Source organism: Chroicocephalus ridibundus, chromosome 1 (genome assembly GCF_963924245.1).
Source record: "Chroicocephalus ridibundus chromosome 1, bChrRid1.1, whole genome shotgun sequence".
In the NCBI taxonomy this organism is placed as follows: domain Eukaryota; kingdom Metazoa; phylum Chordata; class Aves; order Charadriiformes; family Laridae; genus Chroicocephalus; species Chroicocephalus ridibundus.
The window spans coordinates 190,833,627-190,854,910 of record NC_086284.1 but is presented as its reverse complement, the minus strand read 5'-3'; the positions used below and the strand labels follow the sequence as shown (position 1 = coordinate 190,854,910).

The following is a 21,284-nucleotide window of genomic DNA, read 5'->3' as shown; positions in this document are numbered from 1 at the left end:
TGGATGTGAGAAGTCAGACGACCAGCCTGACCGATGTCCCACCTCCGGGGGGACAGCCTGACCGATGTCCCACCTCCCCGCCACGCCGCCGGCCCCGCGTCCCACTCCAGCACAACTCGCTGTTGACACCTCTCCCGGCCCCGCAGCCCCACGCGCCGAACGCGGGGCTCGGCTAAGAGGAGGAACGGCACCGGCAGGACCAGAAGGTGTTGCCGGGAGGCGCGGACGGGGCTGCCCGGGGCTCTCCTCACAAGCCCGCCCCCACGAGCCGGGCCCTGACGGCTCCCGCCTGTCCCCCGCGTGTCCCCCGCGTGTCCCCCGCTCCCCGGCCCCGCTGCCCACCCGAAAAGAGGGGACCGAGGGGTCCCCCCGCGCCTCCCCGCAGCGCACTCACCTCCCCGGCCCGCCGCCGGCCCGCCGGCCCCACAGGAGGCTGCCATGCTGCCGCCGCCGCCGCTCCTCCCGCCCGGGTCGGAGGCGGCCTCCGGCAGCCGAGCTCCGCCCCGCCCCGCCCCGCCGGGGAGCGCGGGGCCGGCCGGGGCTCGTAGTCTCTCCCCCGGCCGCGGGCGACGAGGGGCGCGGCCGCGCCGAGGCACTACGTTCCCCGGCGTGCAGCGGGACGGGGGATATAAGCGGCTGGCGGCGAGCGCGCCTCGGTCAGTCCGTTCGTCCGTCTGTCAGCCCGCCCGCACAATGCCTTCGCCGCCGGGGCCGGGCAGCCGCGGCTGAGGGGCAGCGGGCGCGCTCGCCGGCCACCTCTCCCGGGGGGGGGGACGCACGCCGCCAGCATGTGGATACCCACGGAGCACGAGAAGTACGGCGTGGGTGAGTGGAGAGTGGGAGCGCCGGGGGGATCGGGAGCGGGGAGCGCATCCCGCGGCGGGGCGGGCTCGCCCCCGCGGGACCGGCGTGGGCTGCTGCCGGCTCCCGCGGGAGAGGAGGCAGCGCCCTGCCCGTCCGAGCGGCCGTGGGGGTCGGAGGTCCCCCTGGGGCGGTGGGGGGGACTGGGGAGGGTGGGGGGGAAGAGCGGTCCCTTCCCCAGGGGCGCAACAAAGGGCGGCCGATGCCCGAGCAGCGGCTCCGGCGCCTCCCGTCGCTGCCCGGGGATGGGGCCGGTCCCCCGCCTCCGAGGCGGGCGCTTCGGCTTCTTCCCGAACAAAGCAGCCTTAAAAATATATACGTATATGACGCTGGGAGCGGCGACCCGGCGGCGGGAGAGGGTCCCCGCCGGTGCCGGCGGCGCCCGGGGGGGAGCGGGACCGCGGGCATTGTTCACGCGTCGGGGGTTTTGTGGCGGCTTCGGGGGAAACCAGACAAAGTGTCGCTTGCGGGAGTCGCGCTTTTCCCTGCCCGTTTGCCCAACTCCGCCCGGTGCGCGGCTCTGAAGCCCGTTGATTTGACTTCCGAAGTGATCGAGGAGGCTCGCTGTGATTGTTTTTGACACCACCTATTAAGACCGCCAGCACTCTGGTGGCTGGTCCCGGACAATAGCCCCCACTCCGACACGGATGCGGCTGAGCTGTTACACAGACCTACCAGCCCAGTAAGCGGCTTTCCGTCTGTTTACGGCGCGTTTGGACGCGGAGTTGTGCCGATGACAGGAAAAGCAGGAGGAGCGTGGAGCCCTCCTTTGTTTTTGTGTGTGTCTCTGTGTGTGTGTGTGTAGCAGCGCTCCGGCGAGCAATTAGCGCGGCAGGCAGCCCCGTGCGGGGCTGCTCCGTCCCATTTGGAGTTGAGCCCAGATGTGGCCGGCGTCCTCCGGCCGTTAAATTATAGAGATCATCGATGGAATTTATTTTCTTGACTTCTTTATTTGCCATGTCACAGCTGGGTTGCAAGGTATTGATGAGTCCTGCCACCCTCCTTTCTTTACGAGGATGGGCAGAGGCTTAAAAACCACTCTGGGACTCCCTGGAATGGCATGTTGGATATTAGCAGTCAAGTATTCCAAGCTGCAGCCCTCCTTTCGGTCTATTTGTTGTGGTTTGTGGTTGTTGTTTTTTTTAATTTTTATTTTTGAGCATAGTATGCTATTTCACAACTGAAGCATTTCTTTTTCTTCGTGATTAATGAGATAAAAATTGCTATGGAGCATCTTTTCTAACACTGAAAACAAGCAGCCAAACCCTGTTCCCTTTATTTGAATAACTGTTCCCTGGTTGCTAAACAATTAAGTGATATCCTTTAAACCTTTTCAGGTACTTACACAGGGATCACTGTCCAGCTCTTCCTTGCTTACCAGGGTTGCTGTCACTGAAATTTTATGCCTGCTAAAGAGATACAGTTGTGATTTCTCAATAGTGGGCTTCCTTTTGATCAACGAGAAAATGTAGTTCACTACAAAGATCCTCTTTATTTGTGTAAATATAATATAGTCACAGAAAGATGCTTATTCTTATTTAAATTCATTCCATGGTTTTCTGTGATTTGCCTTCCAAAGGCTATTCAAGATAGTAACAAAAAGCCACTGTTCAATTTGGGTCCTCTGTACCCCTAGGATGGGGCATGATATCGTAGTTTGTATGACCACTGCAAAATGTTGAAATACTAACCTAAAGTAATTTAGTTTTTCTCTTAGACTGTGTTTTATGCTGTGTGCTCACTCACCTGCATGATGAGTGCTGTCTGCAAAATCTTCACACCCAATTATCGTATAAGCTATTGTGCTCTATAGCAGTAGTAGGGGAGGCAGGAGAAGTTGTATCTTGCCGTATAATTCTTTAAACTTCATGTAAAGTGAATTTTGTAGATCAAACTTGCATTTTGCACCACAGACCTGCGTATGTATTCTTTTTTTTAGTGATGGGATTACTATGTTTCCATACATTTTTTAATACTGATGCATTTATCTGCCCTGTTAAAATGGGTGCATTATAAAACCCCCTGGAGGATCCCGATTAGTTGTACCAAGCATATGTATCCTTTGTATAAAGAGCTCAGGGCTTGCATCCCCATCAGACCTCATCTGCATTTTCAATCTGAATTTTGCAGCACATGCTGTGTGCTGCACATTTCTACTGTGACATGCCAAAATGGATGAATAACCAGGCAACAGCCACCTGGTTGCACTGAAGGGTTGCTGGTAACCAGGTGGCTGTTGCTCACTTGCACAGCCTGACTGATTCCCACTTTGAGGGGTAGTTAATACAAGTAACAATCTTCTTCAAATTTTTAAACTTCTGCCTGCTGGCCGCTGATAATATCTAATTGCTTTTTACTGAGCAGCTTGCTTTACTCTGAGTTCATTTACTTGTAGGCAGCCACGCTGCCAGTTCATTTCCTAGTAGATAGACATACTACCATAATGAAGGACATTATTACACTTAAATGTGACACCCTTTGTACTGCAGTTAGGTGTTTTTGTTTCTAAGGCTATAGATTTTGTCAGTTATGTATTATGCCTCAGGATGCTAAAGGTGAAACAAGCATTGAAATATTTCTGTTTCTGAGAAAGTTTGCTTTGTGTGGGTTTTGATATCTTTATTTTCAGAACAGAAGGTTAAACTCCTGTATTTCACTTAGAAATTCCATATGTTTTGAATCACACCTTCATCTGTTGTGTCAAACTAGTGATGGCATCGCACAAAGGATCCAGTGGTCAGTTATGCAGAGTATTTAGCACAAAGTATGCTGATGTAAGGTTAGGAGAGGTATGATTTTTTTTTTTGCTGTTATGGTATCTAAATCTGGTAGATGTCAAATGGAACTGGCTTACATAAATTCTGTGTGATGTTGTAAGTGAATTTACAACCTAACAGAACAATGCTGTTTAGAACAATAACCAAACCCTTTGTTAAAACGAGTCATTTAAGACTGCATAGCTGTGGATGCTCCACAGGCAGCAAACTGGTAAGTGTAGCTTTCAAAGGTGACTCTTAGTGGTTGGTGCAAACTGGAAACTTTTATCTGTAATAAATGAATTGCAGAACTATGTAATTATTTGGTAGCTGCTGTTTGGAATAAAGACACAAGTTCTGTTAGATAGCCTGAATATAGAGGATCAGTTTTTATTTCTGTCTTCCTAGATTTACATATTGCCATATCATCTGATTCCTTTAATTTACCAAATTCTATAAGGATGGTGTTATGCTTTCTGGAATGTAGGTGAATTCACTTTTTTCTATTGAGCATGAAGCTTCTCACAATTCCTCAGGAAGGCATTTTTTGGATTAGGACAGAAAGATTAATTAAGGAGAATAATTAAAAACAGTTGCCCAATGCATAATCTAATTTATAAGCAGAATGGTATTCCAGATCCTAAAGTCATTCCGTACAGCGAAATGTACTAATTTAGCTCAGACAAGATTAAATACTCCTTGGTATTTTTAGTGTGGTTAAGCCATAAATCTGCCTTCCCAAGGGGGTATGAAGCGTGGCCATCTCCTATTTTATAGCTAGTGAAACGGAAGGATCAAATGACTGTGTGCTGTAAGCTGAGGTTTATAGGAGGAAAAAGACAGGGGTGTATTAGTTGATCACAGGAGCAGTATTGACTTGAACATAGACAAAGCTGAATCAATTGGCTTGTGCCCTGGTCTTCTGAGTTGCAGCCAGACTAGTCTAGCTAGCAATTCTCTTGAAAGATAGCTAAGACATCTTTATCTGCATGCTGTAGTCACTTTTTTGACTGCCAGCTAACTTTACTGTAAATGAGCTTGGTTTGTTTAGTTCAACAAAAAAAAGACAGACTATGATGTGCTTAACGTCACACTGTAGCTCTGTCAATAACTGTGCTAGACTTCTAGTATAATGTGTTTTTGTTTAACACAAATACTTCACCAGTTTCTCTTCCATCCATCCCCAAATAGTACAAATGGAGCCTTCAGTCTTTTTTCTTCCATTCTGCTATGTTGATTTTGCCTCATGTTTCTATGTGGCATTCACTAATATGCTCACTAATAATGAGCTATATCCAAAACTTCTGTCAAGCTGCCTTAAATAACTGGTTGGGGTTGAGGCAGGGCAAAACAGCGCATTTTGATGCCCACAAACCCCGTTTGGCTAATGAATGGTTGGAGGATGATCTTTGTTTACTTGTTAGGTCTTGTGACTGTTTGTGGGGCTGGTCACCTGTGAGTAGGTGAAGGTGGGGTACCACAGGGCACTGAGAGTCAAGTTGGCAGGATACCAGCACTCCTTTCACTTCACTGGGGTGACAGGAGCCCATTCTCACTTTATGAAATACTCCCTGAGTTCTAGCTGTCTGGGAAAGAAAACGTGTGGGCCTTTGCTATAGGAAGATTTTTGACATGTGACATATTGTCGTGGAGGCTTTTACATCACTTTAGGATGTCAGATAAAGATGGTATTTTCCTGGTGTTCTACATAAGCAGTAACTTTCAGTATCTTTCAAAAATGGAATGATGTCAACTCACAGCTTTTGGACTAAAAAAAAAAAGACTGACTACATTCCACTGGAGAGCAGAATATGGAGGTTGAAATTTTTAATTCATTTTAGTCATAAGACTAGCTGTAACTTAAATGAATATTGATAAAGTGGTGAAATTGCCTTAAAATAAGACTAAATAAAGATTTTTTTAAAATGTATTTTTTAACAGCTGCCTCCAAAAATCTAGAGTCTCTAGTATAGATGTGATGTTTTGAATGCCTTTATCATCTCCTAAGGGCAACCCAGAGCTGATTGGTTCATTAACACCTTCTTACATAGTGCCCTTCGGAGATCTCATCTTTCCTATTCCCCATGTATCTGGAGCTACTAGGGAAGATCTCTGAAGGCTGATGTTATTTCATGTCTAGCTGTATGCTGATGACACTGTGTTTTTCTTTCACTGTATTGAAGGTTTTTTGCCACCATTCTCAGCGTTGGACTTATGTGGCTACTAGCTGGGTGAGATTTAGTTAAAAATGATGGAACAGCAGCGAATGAAATAACATAAGGAGTGAAGGTGAGAATGTGGTCTCCCTGCTGAAAGGGAGAAGGCTTTTTTTTTTTGTTATCTAGCACAGGCTAATGTAATCTGATTTTCTGGGAGCTCAGACAGCATGTGATGGAGTCACTAACTTCTCTGTCAAGGAAGCTATAATTGGTTATTTTATTCCTACCACGCAGATATCAGCAACTTTTTGCACTACTGCAGGAGTGTCTGTATTCCCTAACCTGCAGCCCAGAAATGAACATTCAGAATAAAATAGGGTTTCAGCCTGGTTCAAGCTGAACACTGTATCTACCATGTTCCATAGTTTCCAGTTAATTTCTGAGTGTAACTCACTGTGTAGGTTTTGGTCTATAAAGTTCTCCATAATTTGAGTCTTGGGATCAGGGAATATCCTGAGGAGAGCATTTTGGCTGCTTGGATCATTTGTGACACTTGAATGTGTTCAGCAACTGAGACGAGGCACTTTCAGCAGAGATTTTGCACCCCTGGGAGACACACTCCTTAATTTCTTTAGTTTTGAGGGACTTTTGAGTGTTGTGTTGGGGTGGTTTTTGTTGTTTTGTGTTTTGGGGTTTTTTTGCTACTGGATTTGTAGTTGATTCTGTGAAGGTGCAGGGGAACAAACCAGGTGACCCATCAAAGCCCTTTCAAGCCTGTCTTTGTGGTTTTGCACAAAAGGTTTGCGGTTTTTTGAAAAGTGAAGGTTTTGCTTTTCTTTGTTAGTGTGGAATTTATTTTGTTACTGTTTATTTTTGCATGTAACTATGTACATCACTGAATAAATTTTGTTTTTGCTCTTCCTCCTTTTCTTGCTATTTATTCTTTTTTGAGAAGCTGTGCGGAATGCCTTTGAGGTGACCGCTGTTCCCTTCCCAGTGATTTGGAAGCCAGGAGACTAATCTGGAGGGAGATGTTGCATGCATTTCATTTGTGGTAGATGCAATACGAAGTTTTGATTTTATTTAATTTTTTTTGGTGGGTGATCAATATAAACATAGGAAAAATATGTTTAGAAAAGGTTTTGAGAGATCTAATCTGTACCACTTTCTCAAGGCCAAGTCAACTGTCTATCACTTCCGAAGGATGTTTGCCAGCATGTTCTTTAAAATGCTGATAATGGAGCATCTGCAACTTCTGTAGTCAGTGCTTAGCAATCCTGCTACTAGAAAGTATGTAGCATCGGAGTACTTTTCCTCCTGCATGTATCCTTATGTGTATATGAAGACTTGCCAAGACTGTCTCCTTTTCCTTGTATGAAATAGCTCCAGTGATTTCATCCTTTCCTTGTAGATGATGTTGTTCTTATCTTTGACCAATTGATCTAAGTTCAGAACTGGACAGGAAAGCTTTGTCAGGTAAAGCAGGAGAATCTTAGTGTGTGCTTTAGGCGGTGTGTCTGCTTGTCATTCCTGATGTGGTGTTTGTTCCTTTTGCAATAGCATCACACTGACTCATGTTCAGACGGGAACCGCTAATCAATCCTTCAAATCCTTCTCCGGAGTACTGTTGTCTAGACAGTCATTCTCCCATCCTGTTTTTGTCAGCTGACTGTTTCTGCTTATGTGTCCCTAATGAACAGCACCTCTTTTCCATTCTGTTTCTCCTGTTTGTCAGCCACGCTGGCTCCCAAATTTCCTTTCTTGCATAAGCCTGTTGGAAGCACCTTGTCTGACAGCTTTGTTGTGAGAGATGCAATTTAGGAACTGTATTTGCTAACAGAAGCAGAGCTTGTTAAGAGAAGCAATGCATGATGAACAACTAAAGACGCCTGGAAGCCACAATGATTTGCCATTAGTTTGCCTCTGTAGGTTTAAAGGAATGTATTTTTCAGATCTTTACAATGACAAGAGACTGAAGTGATAGCTGTTTTCTGTTTCTTGTTTCTCTTCATAATGCATGTTTCTCGTTATTCAGAATGTATGTTCCCAGTTACATAGTTTAAAGATGATCTGATAACTTGTCAACTTTGCATTCTTGGGCACCTGAAATTTTTCGTTTGAAAATAATGCTGATCTAAATTCCAGATGCTCAAGAGCGGATAGGAGAGCTGCAAACAGTGCAGCTCTGAAAGTCACCTGTGCTATAGGGACAAAGAAAGCAGCTTGGATTTTGCAATTTGTAATGCATTGTGCTTGCTGCTTTTTTTTTTGTTAGCTTGAATAAGAAAATAGGGTAAAATCAAATCAGTTTTTGCAGGATTAAAAAAACCCAACACAGTCTTATTATGGGATAAGGCAAAAATGTGCTCATGTGCTCTTGAAGGAGAGCTAATATAAGGGAAAAAAGCCCTGCTGATACTGATTGCACCTTTCATCCTTCTCCAATTAAGGAACAAAGTCGATTTATTTCAGATTCACATGCAATTATTTATCTACTTTGTTGATAGTAACAGCTGAAATTGTTACAATTGAAAGTGGGTATAGTCTGTTTAGTCAGCTTTCTAGTACATTGAGTTTTGTTTTCTTGATAGGTTGTGCGTAGAAAAGCACAAATAGTAGACGAGGTAATAAACCCTGAGAGGGGGTTGTTAGCTAGCAGAACTTGCAATAGGGTGTTTGAGGAATAACTTAAATATTTTTCAGTTTTGCTTTCTGTGTTACTGGATTTCAAGTGTGTATGTGTGTCCTTTCAGGGCTCTGGAAGCAGGTGGTGGCCGCTCTTGCGCAATCAGTAGCGAAATGATGAGCTTGGTCAGCTCTTGCAGCAGAGAAGAAATGGAGTGCCCTTTCAAATCCATTGCTTGGGATTTCTTGATTTGATTTTTATTGTTGTTTGCACTGAACTTATGACTTCTGAGTCTTGTTTAGAAATACAAAATAAATTCCTAATTATAAAGGTGTGTACTGACTTTCATGAATAACTTGCATTGAGTGTATGGGAATCTATACATGCTGTGGCTAAGAGGTGAGCAACAACTGTACAATAGGGGCTCTTCCATAATAGAAGTTTCTGAGTTCTGTTTAGTTATTTTTAAACCAAAGCATTTTCTTTTACTATCATAAATCATTGACCACATATAATAGGATAATGTTTCATTTCTTGAAACTCTTTGAAATTACAGGTTGCAGTGCAGAAAGGAAATGATTACTCCATGAAGCCTTATTTTAACTTTTCCCCAGAGTAGTGTAGTGAGTTAAGCACGTACAAGATGTTGGGGGGGTGGGGCAGGGAGCCAGTACTTCTGATGCTTTATTTTGTTACATAAGTTAAATGCAAGTTAGGTGCAAAAATTGTATTATTTCATTATTGTATTATACAAACAGCAACGGGTAACTGCTCGATCTTTAATCAAGTTGTAGGTATGTGGTAGACTATATAAGTATGAAATAGTTGTACTTAAATGAAGTAGCAATCATGCTTTTGTAGATTATATTACCCATAAAATACAGAATATTATTTTTCTGAGGAGAAGCCCTGTATAAAGATGGCTATTTGATTCTTAAGTGGACTTTCTTATTTTTTTGGTAAAAAAGTAGCATTGGGAAACTTAAATGTCATCAGCGGTTCATAGTGCTACCTCTGACTCCAGAGTACAACCGTAAGGTACACTCCCTGAGACTAAGCAGTATAGAGGTGGGTCACAGGTTGTAAGTACTAATTTTTTCATAAGTGATAGTGGTAGTTTTTATAAGGAATAAAACTGGCTAATATTTTGTACCTTGAAGGGATATGCTTTTTTCCTAGGCTGCGTGGTTCCTTTCCTAATATCTGTACTAGGTCTATTACACAATGAGGATACAGAGATTGACTTGCCGTTTCTCCCTCTGCATGGGATTCAGAATTGCTCCTTCTGGTGTTAAGATTGTCTCCCCTCTTACTATGATAAAGAAAGAATAAATTTTCGAAACAATTCAGTGAACAAGAGCTGGCAGAGCTGCTGTATTATTCATGGTTAATAGTGTAAACTTAAACATTCTCCACTTATCTGTCCCTTCCCTATTCCTCTACCTTCCCCCCCTGCCCCCAGCTTCCTTCCTTTTTTTTGGTCTGTAAAACTTTGGACAAAAAAAGAGGAAATCCTAAGGTGGAAAACAGAAGATCCCTGTTCTTGTATTTCAGTGTAAGAGAGCATGTGTCGGTTCTGTACAGAGTTCATTACTGTAGCTGTGCTTGCTTCTCTTCCTCCACCCACCCATATCAGGAAAAAAAAAGAATAGCTAATTATAACTCAAGCCACAATGATATTACTTGATGATATCTTTTCTTCCACTTGGAATAACAAGACCTGGAAGCTAAAATTCTTCTCATTGGGCCAGATGCAGTTCTGAGTGCTCAACTGTGTTGAAGAAATGGGCTTATTCTTGTTGCTTGCCAGGTTAAACAGGTAAAGTAATGGTGGAGGTTTCTGCCAGCATGTATTTTGGCATTATATTTGTCTTAAGGAAATATGTCAGTGATAATAGTAAGCATCTCAAATTACAGATTCTCCAGTTGCTTACATAACTGGAAAGTTAAATTCAATACCTTGAATTGTTTTTTATTCTGTTATTGCAAATGAGATAGGAAGACAAAAGATGTGTCTGTTGTCTTTTCAGCATACAAGTTAGGCTTTTTGTAATGATGTAATTATCCACAGACTTTGAACAATTTCTTTCTACTAATTAATTGAAAAAGCATAGTAAAAGATGCAGACAACAGTAAGATATGTATATTTTTTCCCGGAAAGCGTGTGTTCCTCTTGTATGTGAGGAAACTGTTGGTTTTAGAGTTCAATCTTCTTTGGAGATGGTATTTGGAGATGTACCATGGTAAACAATATTCACAGCAATCTGAGATAATGAACTCTCCAGGTTTGGAGACAGGGTGATACGGAAATCACTCCATAGACACCTGCAGAGTTGGTTGGGTTTTTTTTTTAAAGCTGCTGTCAGTGGTTGCTTCTGGAAAACACTGTTGGTTTGGGTTTTTAATGCTTTTAAAAATATAAATAGTAGCTTCATCTCAACCCAAGCAATTGCACTGTGCTTTAAGAAATAGTATTTTAAAACTCGTGCCCTTGATAAAAAGTCTTGGCTTCCTGGTAGCATGAAGGATGAGGGGTGTCAGTCTCGCTGCTGCCTGTCTGTCATCTGGTGTTAGACCACATCCACTGCTTTTGCATCTTCGAGCTTAAGTGTGGTCATGCTTGTTTACGTTCAGAAAATCCACTGGGAAGCCTTTAAGACTGAAAATTGCTGGGTTTCAATGTATTTGCATGCAAAGGAAAGTGTTTCTGTTTCACTTCTGCAAAGATTCCATTCTACTGAATAGTCTGTGGCTTCTATAGCAATGCCTCTAAAATGTGTATTTAATAGGTATAATAAATAACACTGGTTTTAAAGATGGCTGAGATTATGTACAGATGTTAGTTGTCATATTAAACACAAATTATGTTGTTCCCTCTTTTCTCAATGTAATCAGAAAAATGTAACCTACTAAAAAACCTACAGAGAAACTGTAACATTAGAGAAGTCATGGGCTTTCATGATGATTCTCACAAAGATCTGTTTGAATTTATATTGATAAATATTGCTTCTAGCTCTCTTTTTGGGCAGACAGTTAACAGTATCATAATTGAGGCGTAGACATGGTTGTACAGCTGATAGAGATCTGCGGTCGTTATTAGCGTGCTTTGCCTCTCTTTGTGGGTTCCTCAGCAAAATAATGACCCAGTAGAAAGGAACTGGACTGATGGGGAGCAGCTCACTTGTAGAGAAGCAGAGGTCCAGAATAAACTTATTTAGCTGACAAATGTTGAATGGACTCTTAAACCAGCAAGTTAGAATCTTCTGGTTAATCTCTGAAGTGGACTTGTTGTTTGCAGAGCAGAAGTTTGGCTTTTTAATGACCTCTGTAAAATGCCATTTGTTTTTTACATACCTTATGCAAAACCTCAAAAGCACTCTGCAGGCTACAAATAGCAGGTTTTATGTAAAAATATGGGGTTTGTGTAGGATAGGACTATGCACAGCTATGGTACCATATGTTAAAATAATTCAGGAAACTCAGAATAGCATATTGTCTTGAGTACGTGTCGGGGGTGGGGTGGGGAAGCTTTGGGGAGCAGAATGTAATTGTCTGGGGACCAGCAGAGCCATGTCTAGACTGGGCCAGCTCTGGTGTTCTCCCAGCTCTGGCCATGTGCTCCCCTTGTAACAGCTTCTGGGATGAACAGTTGAGAAGAGCTGATCTGGCTGAAAACGAATCACTTTTTTTTTTTTTTGGCAGGGAGGGATTTCTACTGGATCAGCACCTCTAGCTGGGCTCCAATTGTCTGCTAAAGAGTGTGTGCCAGCGTGGGGGAGGCGAGGGAGGGCGCAGCTGGGAGTACAAAAGATGACAGGACCCCAGCGCTCTTCATGTGTTGCTCGAAGTGCCTTGCAGCCACGGCGTACTGGTGCTTCCTCCTGCCACACTGGTGCTGCCAGTCAGCGGGGCTTTTCAGCTTTGAATGGGACCTGGCTGCAGGGTGAGCCCACTGGGCGCGTGGCTCTGGAGGCAGAGACTTCCTTGGCTGGTGAGAGGTAGCTGCCTTGTAACATCCTTTTGAGGGGTCTGTGTCTCATTGCTCCATCCAGAACTTAAAACAGGTAGACTTTGAGTCCTTTCAATATAGTGATATTGGAAAGAAAAATAAACACTTCTGTCTGGTTATTATCAAAACACATACTTTATAATGATAACATATAATGATGTGGTTGATGTAGGAACTTGAATACCCTCAGATTAATGAGAACTGCTGCTTCTCATAAAATGATGGCTCTTGAGCATTGCCATTGCCTCTTCAGGATAGTTCTGGGGATAATTCTGAGGAAAAAGCCTTGGGAACTTTCCTTCCAACTATCTCTAGTAGTCTTGTCCTGTTTTCTCCTTTGCTGTGGATATCTGTGACAGCCTTCCTGGAAATACTCAGTGGAGTGCCTGGGGCATCCTGCAGTACCAAAATCGTGTTCTATTCTTCTGCCTCTCATCCCCTGTCATCCAGCTCCTCTGCCCATCATTTCTTTAGGCCCAAAAGCTGGGACTCAAGCTTAGAGAAAATATTTTGTTAATTATGCAATGTTTGTTTTGTACCAAAATCAGTTTTGGACACATAACAAGTACCTCTTAGCACAGGAGTTATTTGATTTGCCTGTGGTCTATGGGGATACCAGGCTTTTCAATGTCTGTTAAATATGAAACAGCATCCTTGCATCTTGTCTGGTACGGTAGCTATAAAGCTAGGGGATCACATACATAATATTCATCATATTGGAGGCATTTTCTTGGGTGTTTCCCTCTCTTTTTAATTAGAGTAGTTGTGAACTGATTTTTACTGTGTTTAAAGCATTTTTTTATCTAAAACAACCCCTGGGAGTGTGTGGTGGGTGTGCTTGATGTACAGAAATGTATGAGGGTAGGGACTGGAATGTGATACATAACATGTGTATGTATTTTTTTCCAAGTTTCTTCAAGTTGGCAGTTGCCTTGCTTGTGACACTTCCAATTGCCAAGTGTGTTGTCAACTAGTTTTCACACAAGGTTTTGAACTTGTGTGTCCCTGCTGTTCAGCCCTACCACAATGAACTAGGAGGTGAAGGGGAGGAAAAAAAGCTATTGTATGTCTGATAACCATTGGGATGGCTCAGATCCAGGATTCTGTTTATGAAGAGTTCCATAGCATGATCTTAAAATGTGACTTATCTGAAAACGTCAATATTTACTTTTACCCCTGAAATCTTGAATCCTTGAAGTACCTTTAAAACTTAAGGGGCAGATAGTTGTTATCAGGCATCAGTGTTACTGTTGCTTTTTGCAAAGATAGTTTAGATAACCCTTAGCCTTCACATCTGTATACATGCTACTTAGTGTTTTGTCATTTTTTACAAATCTACAATCTCAGTTTGCAAAAGGAAGTGCTTTATGTGTGATATCTTCTATAAATAAAAAGACAATTTAATGATAAAATACATAAGTGGTTTGGAAAAGAATAGCTTGGTCTCCTCAGATCTATATTTAATAGGAAAGCTGTTTGGACAGGTCTGGCTTTGCTTCTTCTTAGTTCCAAAGGTTGGATACTGAATTCTGCCATTTTAATTCCTCCGGAGAGGACTTTAGCTCCAGAAATTCATCAGTGTATAGTTAAGCCATAAAATTCTTTGACTTTTTCCTAGTATTAGTTATTGCGAACTGGCTAAAAAGAAATTTCTGTCTTCTGTATGGATGTTGACTTAATGAATGTGCGAAGGCATTCCTGCAGCCTGTGGTATGTCGCGCAGGCCCCGGGGAGGCGAGAGGAATGCTGCGGCTTCAGATGTTGTCAAGCTGAAACACTGACACCGCTAGTGTGAAGCGCTGCAGCACATAAACAGTACAGCATACCCTGTTTAAATACCCCAAATTCTCCAAGCTTAGAGATGGAGCACGATTTCATATGATTTGCTTTGCAATCTCTTATCGAGCTCCCTTCAAGCCAGCATTATACGCTCGTGCGTGTGTGGGTGAATAGCACTTGGCAGGCGCTTCTGGCGCTTGGCTCCTCTAACAGCTCCTACAATTATGATTTAGAACCAGAACTTCTACCCTTCCCCCTACTTAAATTACCCATGTGCTTCTTCCAAATAGCACCATCCTTTCTGTACTTTCTGTACATCATTAGTTTCAGGCTGAATTAGTTTATTTTTCTGATAATATGAAAAGGAAATATATCTGTACAGTTGTATGGAGAGATATCCAAAGATTTTATGTGAGTTGTTTTGTGGTTACTTACAAATTATTTTTTTACCTTGAAACTATTTGCTTTGTTAATCTTGCAAAGGTGAATTGCTATAAATCGTGACGTAAGTGAACTGAAAACACTTTTGTTAAGTATGTACTTTTATTTGGAATGTTTTGGAGGGGCTTTTTCTTGAAAATATGGAAGCTTGAAGGACATTGCAGCAGCTTTAGTTGGCAGCGAAGGGAGATGGGCTAGGAAGTTAGATTTGGCAAATCCAGTAGAGGATGGTCAGTACTGGATTTGGGAAGAAGAGACTGGGTGAGGGATTATGGAGCCTAAGTGAAATGTCAGGCAGGGGCAAAGAGGTCAGAATTGCTGTGTGCTTTTATCAGGTCATGAAGTGGGGCTATGCAAAAGGGTTTACTCATGAACTGGCAGAGGGGAAGGCTGGTAGCCAGGCACAGGGAGCGAGGAGGAGTTCAGACTGTAGTGAAAGGCACAAAGAAATGTGAAAGTGTGGGAAGCTTTGAGAAGCTTTCTTTATGCTCCACTGATGGCTTCTTTGTGGCATCTGCTGCCTGCCTGTCCAGCAGGGAAGTTGTAATTAAGGCCTGCTGCAAAACTTGCAGAATAAAGACAGTGGGGGAAGCAGATCTTCTGGGCAGTCATTTCTGGACAATGTGCTCTCAGGGATTATGGTTTGGAAAGGATATATCACATTACTTGTGGTGCTAATTGGGTCTTATTAAAGCACACTTCAGAAACAAGACCATGTCAAGATTTTTTTTTTACGTGCTTGATTCAGCTTGAATTTTCATGGTGTCTTGTTTAGTTGTGTGGTTTTAGGTAAGGACCTCAGATTTGAGCTTTCTGTAGTCAGTTGTATTTATCTTAGTTTGTAGGTCATGCAGGTTTTAGTTTGCTAGATAACGACTCTGAGAGATTCTTGAAGTTGCTAATGAGCTTTGGGCTAATCAAAAGTCCTTGCCCTGTGGTGCTAAGTAAGGGCTTGCTGCTCTCTCAATGAGCTGTTCCTGAACATACACGATTTCTTCCTTCCAGAAGGCTGCTTGGAAACTTTTGACTCAATGTTTTAATTGTGACTGAACAAGTGCTTGAATTGAGAGCTCACAGGGTAATGCTGTTTCCTGTGTTACGAGCTCTAGCCTTTGAGGTGTGAGTGCATTAGCTGGGAATTGTCAACATTTAGCTGCAACTTGAGGGTTTGGTTGCTTATCGGTTGCTTATGTGACCTACAGATGACAGAGACAGTGGTTGATGTTGGAAGATGTAGACATTAGATGTTATCTGTAAGATGTTATCGTTAATACTGCTTCACCAAGGTAGTGGATTTTGTCAGTGTCCTGTTGCTTATGGGAATCAAGTTTGAATTTCATTTGTAAGTGAACTTTCAAGTGGCAAAACCAATCTTGATTAAATGACATGTTCACTTGGCTTTAAAAGAAATGCTTTGTTCGCTGTGCAAAACATTAGCATTCCCTGTATTGTCTGTGCCACCTCATTTCACCTCGGTGAAATGCAGGGACTAGTAGAACTTGTGTACTAAAAATGCCATTTATTAAATAAAATGAAGAGTATGTATTTGTTCAGAAGTGTGGAAAGTGATGAATGAGTGTGATTTTGTTGAACTAAGGTTGATTGCACACTGCAGGACTTGAGGTTTTTGAGGCTGCTGTTCAGAGTGAGTGTTCTGTGATTGCTTGCAGGCACTTTTAGTTAGAAAACAGGGTGTGTGTGTGAGTACATGCATACCAGTACTGCTGGAAATACCATCCCAAAGGGCTGTTGCAGAGAGTGATAGGAGTTGAACCTGTATTATCATGAACTGTGTGCAGCAGAAGTACGACGAATGTCTGTAACATTCCTGAACTGGCCTTTTTATCAACGAATCACAATGGATAATATTAAAATGTTTAAATGCCTTTTCTTCTATGGTTTGCTTCTGTAGTCTTAAATATGTATTTGAAAGTGCTGTTTTCTTATCACAAATATGGTTTAAGTAATGCAGCTGTGTGTGCTGTGGGAGACATTGGTGACCTTACTAAAGACCGAATTCAGGCCATTCGGCTACTGTCCAAATGCTCTGCCAGCTTAGCTACTTGACCACCTGCTTCTGTTTTTCTATTCCCTTTGCAAATGTAGGTTTTGTTCATTTTCTGGCATCTCAGCACTGCCTTTTGGAAAAGAAATATAAAAAATTAAATCACATGGGTAAGGTCTATGCTTTAGACTGCTTCAGGGTCTTTGTGGTTCTTGTAGTCATTTGAATTTAGTGGCTTCTGCACCTCCATGTTTGCTTTCCCCAACCAGGCTCATACACTTTAGATTAAAATACACAACAATGGCTGTGTAGTTCTGTTCAGTCACACGGTAGCTTTCCTGCTCTGCATGAGATCTTGGTGGTTATCCCCAACGGGAAATGTCCAGGTAGCACTGACATGCTGCTGGGGTGTGATGATATTCCTTAAACTGTCAAAACAGGCAGCTTAAGTTCTTGGTCTCTGTTTATCTTTTCAACATGAAAAATTGAGGAATAAGGAAACACGAATTATAAATCTGACTTGGAAACGTAATGGTAAATGCCTTTGAGTATAAATCCCTTAACAGCCTGGTGTGGTTGGAGTGCTGAATGGGGAGTCTCCAGTAATGAGTTACATTCCCACATCTACTACCAATCTGCTCATTGACTATGTCCCAATTACATGACCTCAGTGCCTGGTTTGTAAAGCAGCACGCTGAAAAGCAGGCTGGCGCTGCTGACTGAAAGCTTGTGTACTTGTCTCCTCTGACATAGCTGAGATAGTTCAGGAATTACATCTGCGGTTGGTTGGTGGAAACTAAAGAAAAGGGTTGGTTGTTCTGTGACTTCTCGCTGGTTCAGATGCTGCTGTTGCTTTCTAAAGTTTCTGTCCCATTTTTGTCTGCAGGTACAACTATGATGCAGTCATTTGGGTGCACTACATTTTAAAACAGGAAAAATTCTTAAATTACTTCTGGTATCAGTATGAATGCCATAGGTTGGATTTTTATCTTGTACTTTTTAAAGGGCATTAATCATGTGGACAAAAATGTTTTGTCTCTCCTGCTTTTTTCTGTTGCATATGGAGAAGCCATACCTAGCTGAAACTCTCTTTGAGTCCTCGAGGCCATGGCACACTTCCAGCCTATCCTGACAGTGTCCCTCTTGGAGTGAGTGCTCATACCAACAGTTGTATGAAGCCACTTTGCGTCGTTGCAAATGCCTGGTGGTACCGTGCTGCTCAGGATGCATCTGTACCTGGCACTGCCATCCATATACGTAAGTGTTGCTTGGTGTAACTTGCCATCACCTCATAGTAAGAGGGTCTTAGCTTCTCAGCTTTTACCACCTCTGTCTCTAGAAACTAATGTATGTATTTTGTGTTCTCACAGGCTCAGCCTACCCTAGTGATTAGGCTGGAACAGGGAGGTACTGCAGAAACTGTGCAGATGGTTGAAGAATGCTCACTTTTATTTTGGTGTTCGCTTCCAGTTCATTCTGTAATACAAGAAATGGCATCTTTCAAAAGGTGGCTTGACTTACCTGAGCTGTCTTCTGCTGGTTGTTTGGGCAGGTGAAGGAAGTAGGCTGAGCAGGCACTGCCGATGGATTTGACCTAAACAGTCAGCTACGGTCATACTTGCAACCCTGGATGGATGAGTGTGATGTTGTTAGCTGGCTCTATTGCTTTTTAAGACAGATTACAGTGACTTGGCAATGCTGAAGTGGGAACTTTGGCCTCTGAGGCACAGAGCCTGTTAAGAGGGCTGAATGCCTACATGTTCCAGCATTTGGAAAAATATCTGTTGTGTTAGGATGATGGGATCTGGCATCAGGCCGTGGTTGTGCAGAATCCACTGTGAGATGCATGGGGGCCTGCATGAGGTCCATGTAGGTGTGGGGTTTAGAAGCTTGCTGGATTGCTCTTTTAGTCTCTGAAGGTCCCAAGGTTTCCCTTCAACATCCTAGAGGATTGTCATGAGGCTCCCAGCTAAATGTGAGACAGCGTAAGTTGTCAAGAGACTTAACCTCCTCTATGCTATAGAGGCTTCAACAGAAACATTAGGAATTCTTTAAGAATAGCTTACTGGTTTTGATAATTTATTTAACAGAAGTGGAATACTTGAGCTCACACTCTTAAGCTTTCTACAGTAAATATTTATGTTCTCTTTTGATTTTCATCTATTGAGTACCAAAGATGTACTTTAGAGCCAGCATTCCTTCACTGATTTCTTTTTCTCCCTTGCTTTGTGAAAGAATCTACCACAGAACAAATCCACAACACAAGATGATAAATCTTTGGGTATTTAAAAAAAACCCAAAACAATAAAAACCCACACGAAAGATCCCTGAAACAATACAAAGCAGTCCAGCTTCTACAATTCTAACAATTTTCTGTTTCAAGCTAGTTAGTTGTAAACATTCAGAGTTAGGTGGGGGAGAAAAAAGTCTGGCTTGGTGTCATCTGATACAGGGGAAGATTTCTGGTGTTGTCCTATTCATAAAGTTTCTATTTCCCAAGTGGCAAAATATTATATAATAATCGTATATTATAAAGATCAGTTAAGGACAACATTACCTCCTTGAACCATTTGCTGTTAGTGTCTTGTGCAAATCACATGCTGTTAGCTGGTTTTCAGTGTCAAATGGAGATTATTTTTTTGTTCACAATGTTGTACAGGCTGTGTCACCAACTCATGGATTGCTAATGCCAGCCATGTGCCACTGTAAGTTTGTAGTAGTAGTATCTGGATTAAGATAACAAATAACAGCTTTTCTTGATACACTCTAAAGAGAGAGTTGTTAGGGCATCCAAGCTCTCCAGAGATTTATTTATTTACTTACTTTTTTGACTGACTGTGTACTCAGCATATCTGGGCTTTAGCCTGGATAGATCTTGACATGTGTCTGCTAGAAAGTTTTAAAAGGTGATAAGGAAAAAAATAGTATTTTGTTTCCAATTTTAATTGTAAGTAATCAACATAAAGCCCAGTTATGTGTTTTATGGTTAAAATTTAAGGCCTTATTTCTCAAAACAAATGCAGAAAACCAGAAATTCTGTGATGTAATGCATAGTCTTGTCTTATTTTCTTTTAACTTTTTCAGTCTTAGGCATTTGGACAAGAGATGCTATCAATGCCAAAAGCAGTTATGTGTAGTAACAGAACTGACCATTTGTTTGCCCTATCTTGTTAGGTTCTTGAAAGAAGAAACAGGATCAATATTCTCTTTGCTATTCTCCAGACACTGCCACTGGAGAAAGACTTAGACTTATTCTGGCTTAAAGGTTTGACAGTTGACTTTGTTATGCCACATTAAACATGATGTGAATGTGCCATACATGATATTGATAACTTTTGTGCTGTCTGGAGAGAGTGGTCTTGGTTCTCAAGTTGTTGTACTCGGTAGTCTTAAGTGCGTGAATAAATCATCGTTGCATTAGTTTGCTGTGACAAATTGTGTTCAGTGTGAATGGCCAACAGTTTGTTGGGGGCAAATGGGGACTGAGGAGAGGTGACTTGAAAATACTTGCGGGGGGGGTGTGTGCAAAAGAAATGGTGCTGTCAAGCCATTTCTTTTGTGTCAGTAGTTAAGCTTCTTTAAGGTTTAGAACCAGAAAGGCCTTGTTATCAAAAGCAGACTTCATGACAGGCAGATCTGAAGTACCTAAACAAACCCAAACTCTGATTCCCCATTTCTGTCAATCAGCTTGTCGGCTCCTGGGGGAGAGGAGCAAGCAGAAGGGAAGGGGAAATGGACCAGGAAAAATCTGACTCTCTTCAGAAATGTCCTGTTATCCTAAGGTTTTCCTATTGATATTTCTGCTTGGGATGAAGATTTTGGTAATATCTGTAATGCAGGATTGGGATTAACATTTTCAGCAAGATCAGAATATTTTTTGACAGTACTTTCATTTATTTCTAGGTGTTGCACAGTAAGTTTCAAAAACTAACTTTTTGGATTCTAACATGTACATGTCTTCTGTAGAAACAGCTGCTTTTATAAGATTAATAGTTTGCCTTAAATATTCAAATTTCTTTAAATTACTCATTTTCATCATGTTTATTAGGATGTCAACACTATCCTACGTTCCAGATAGCACTGGGATTCTCTGTGTCCTTCAGGGTTCATATGGACAACCTGTTAGCTCTCCCAGTTGAATTGAAAATTAGAGATGTTGCCTATAGTTATAGGAAAACAAAAGGTCTTTTGGTTCCAAGCTACACTCAATAGTTATTTCTTATATTTAACAGTTATTTCTAATGGTGATTGTCATGGTTTTGGCTGGGATGGAGTTGACTTTCTTGCTAGCAGCTGATGTAGTGCTGTGTTTTGGGGACAGGAATGCTGTTGATAGTGCACTAATGTTTTTGGTTGTTGCTGAGCAGTCAAGGCCTTTTCTGTTCCTCACACCATCCTGCCAGCGAGTAGGCTGTGAGTGCACAAAAAGCTGGGAGGAGACACAGCCAGGACAGCTGACCCCAACTGACCAAAGGAATATTCCATGACATGTAACATCATGCTTGGTGTATAAAGCTGGGGGAAGAAGAAGGGGGGTGATGTTTGGAGTTACAGTGTTTGTCTTCCCAAGTAACTGTTATGTGTGACAGGGCCCTGCTTTCCTGGAGATGGCTGAACACCTGCCTGCTGATGGGGAAGCAGTGAATGA

The 21,284-nt window shown here is 42.4% G+C and overlaps 2 protein-coding genes across 8 annotated transcripts in view; one reads left to right on the top strand and one right to left on the bottom strand.

Moving 5' to 3' along the window:
* The window catches only part of ZNF277 (zinc finger protein 277), a 66,501-nt gene extending 65,976 nt beyond the window's left edge, over window positions 1-525 (bottom strand). For all 4 annotated transcript variants that reach the window (XR_010069524.1, XR_010069525.1, XR_010069526.1 and 1 more), the window contains exon 1: window positions 395-525. Coding sequence is in view for 1 of the 4 variants with exons in the window: in XM_063323185.1 (XP_063179255.1) it covers window positions 395-440 (46 nt within the window). In the remaining 3 variants the exon portion in view is untranslated. The remainder of the gene's footprint in view (window positions 1-394) is intronic.
* A 109-nt stretch (window positions 526-634) lies between these two features.
* The window catches only part of DOCK4 (dedicator of cytokinesis 4), a 254,777-nt gene continuing 234,127 nt past the window's right edge, over window positions 635-21,284 (top strand). For all 4 annotated transcript variants that reach the window (XM_063323184.1, XM_063323182.1, XM_063323183.1 and 1 more), the window contains exon 1: window positions 635-825. In XM_063323184.1, coding sequence (XP_063179254.1) covers window positions 789-825 — 37 coding nt within the window. In that variant the 5' untranslated portion in view covers window positions 635-788. The remainder of the gene's footprint in view (window positions 826-21,284) is intronic.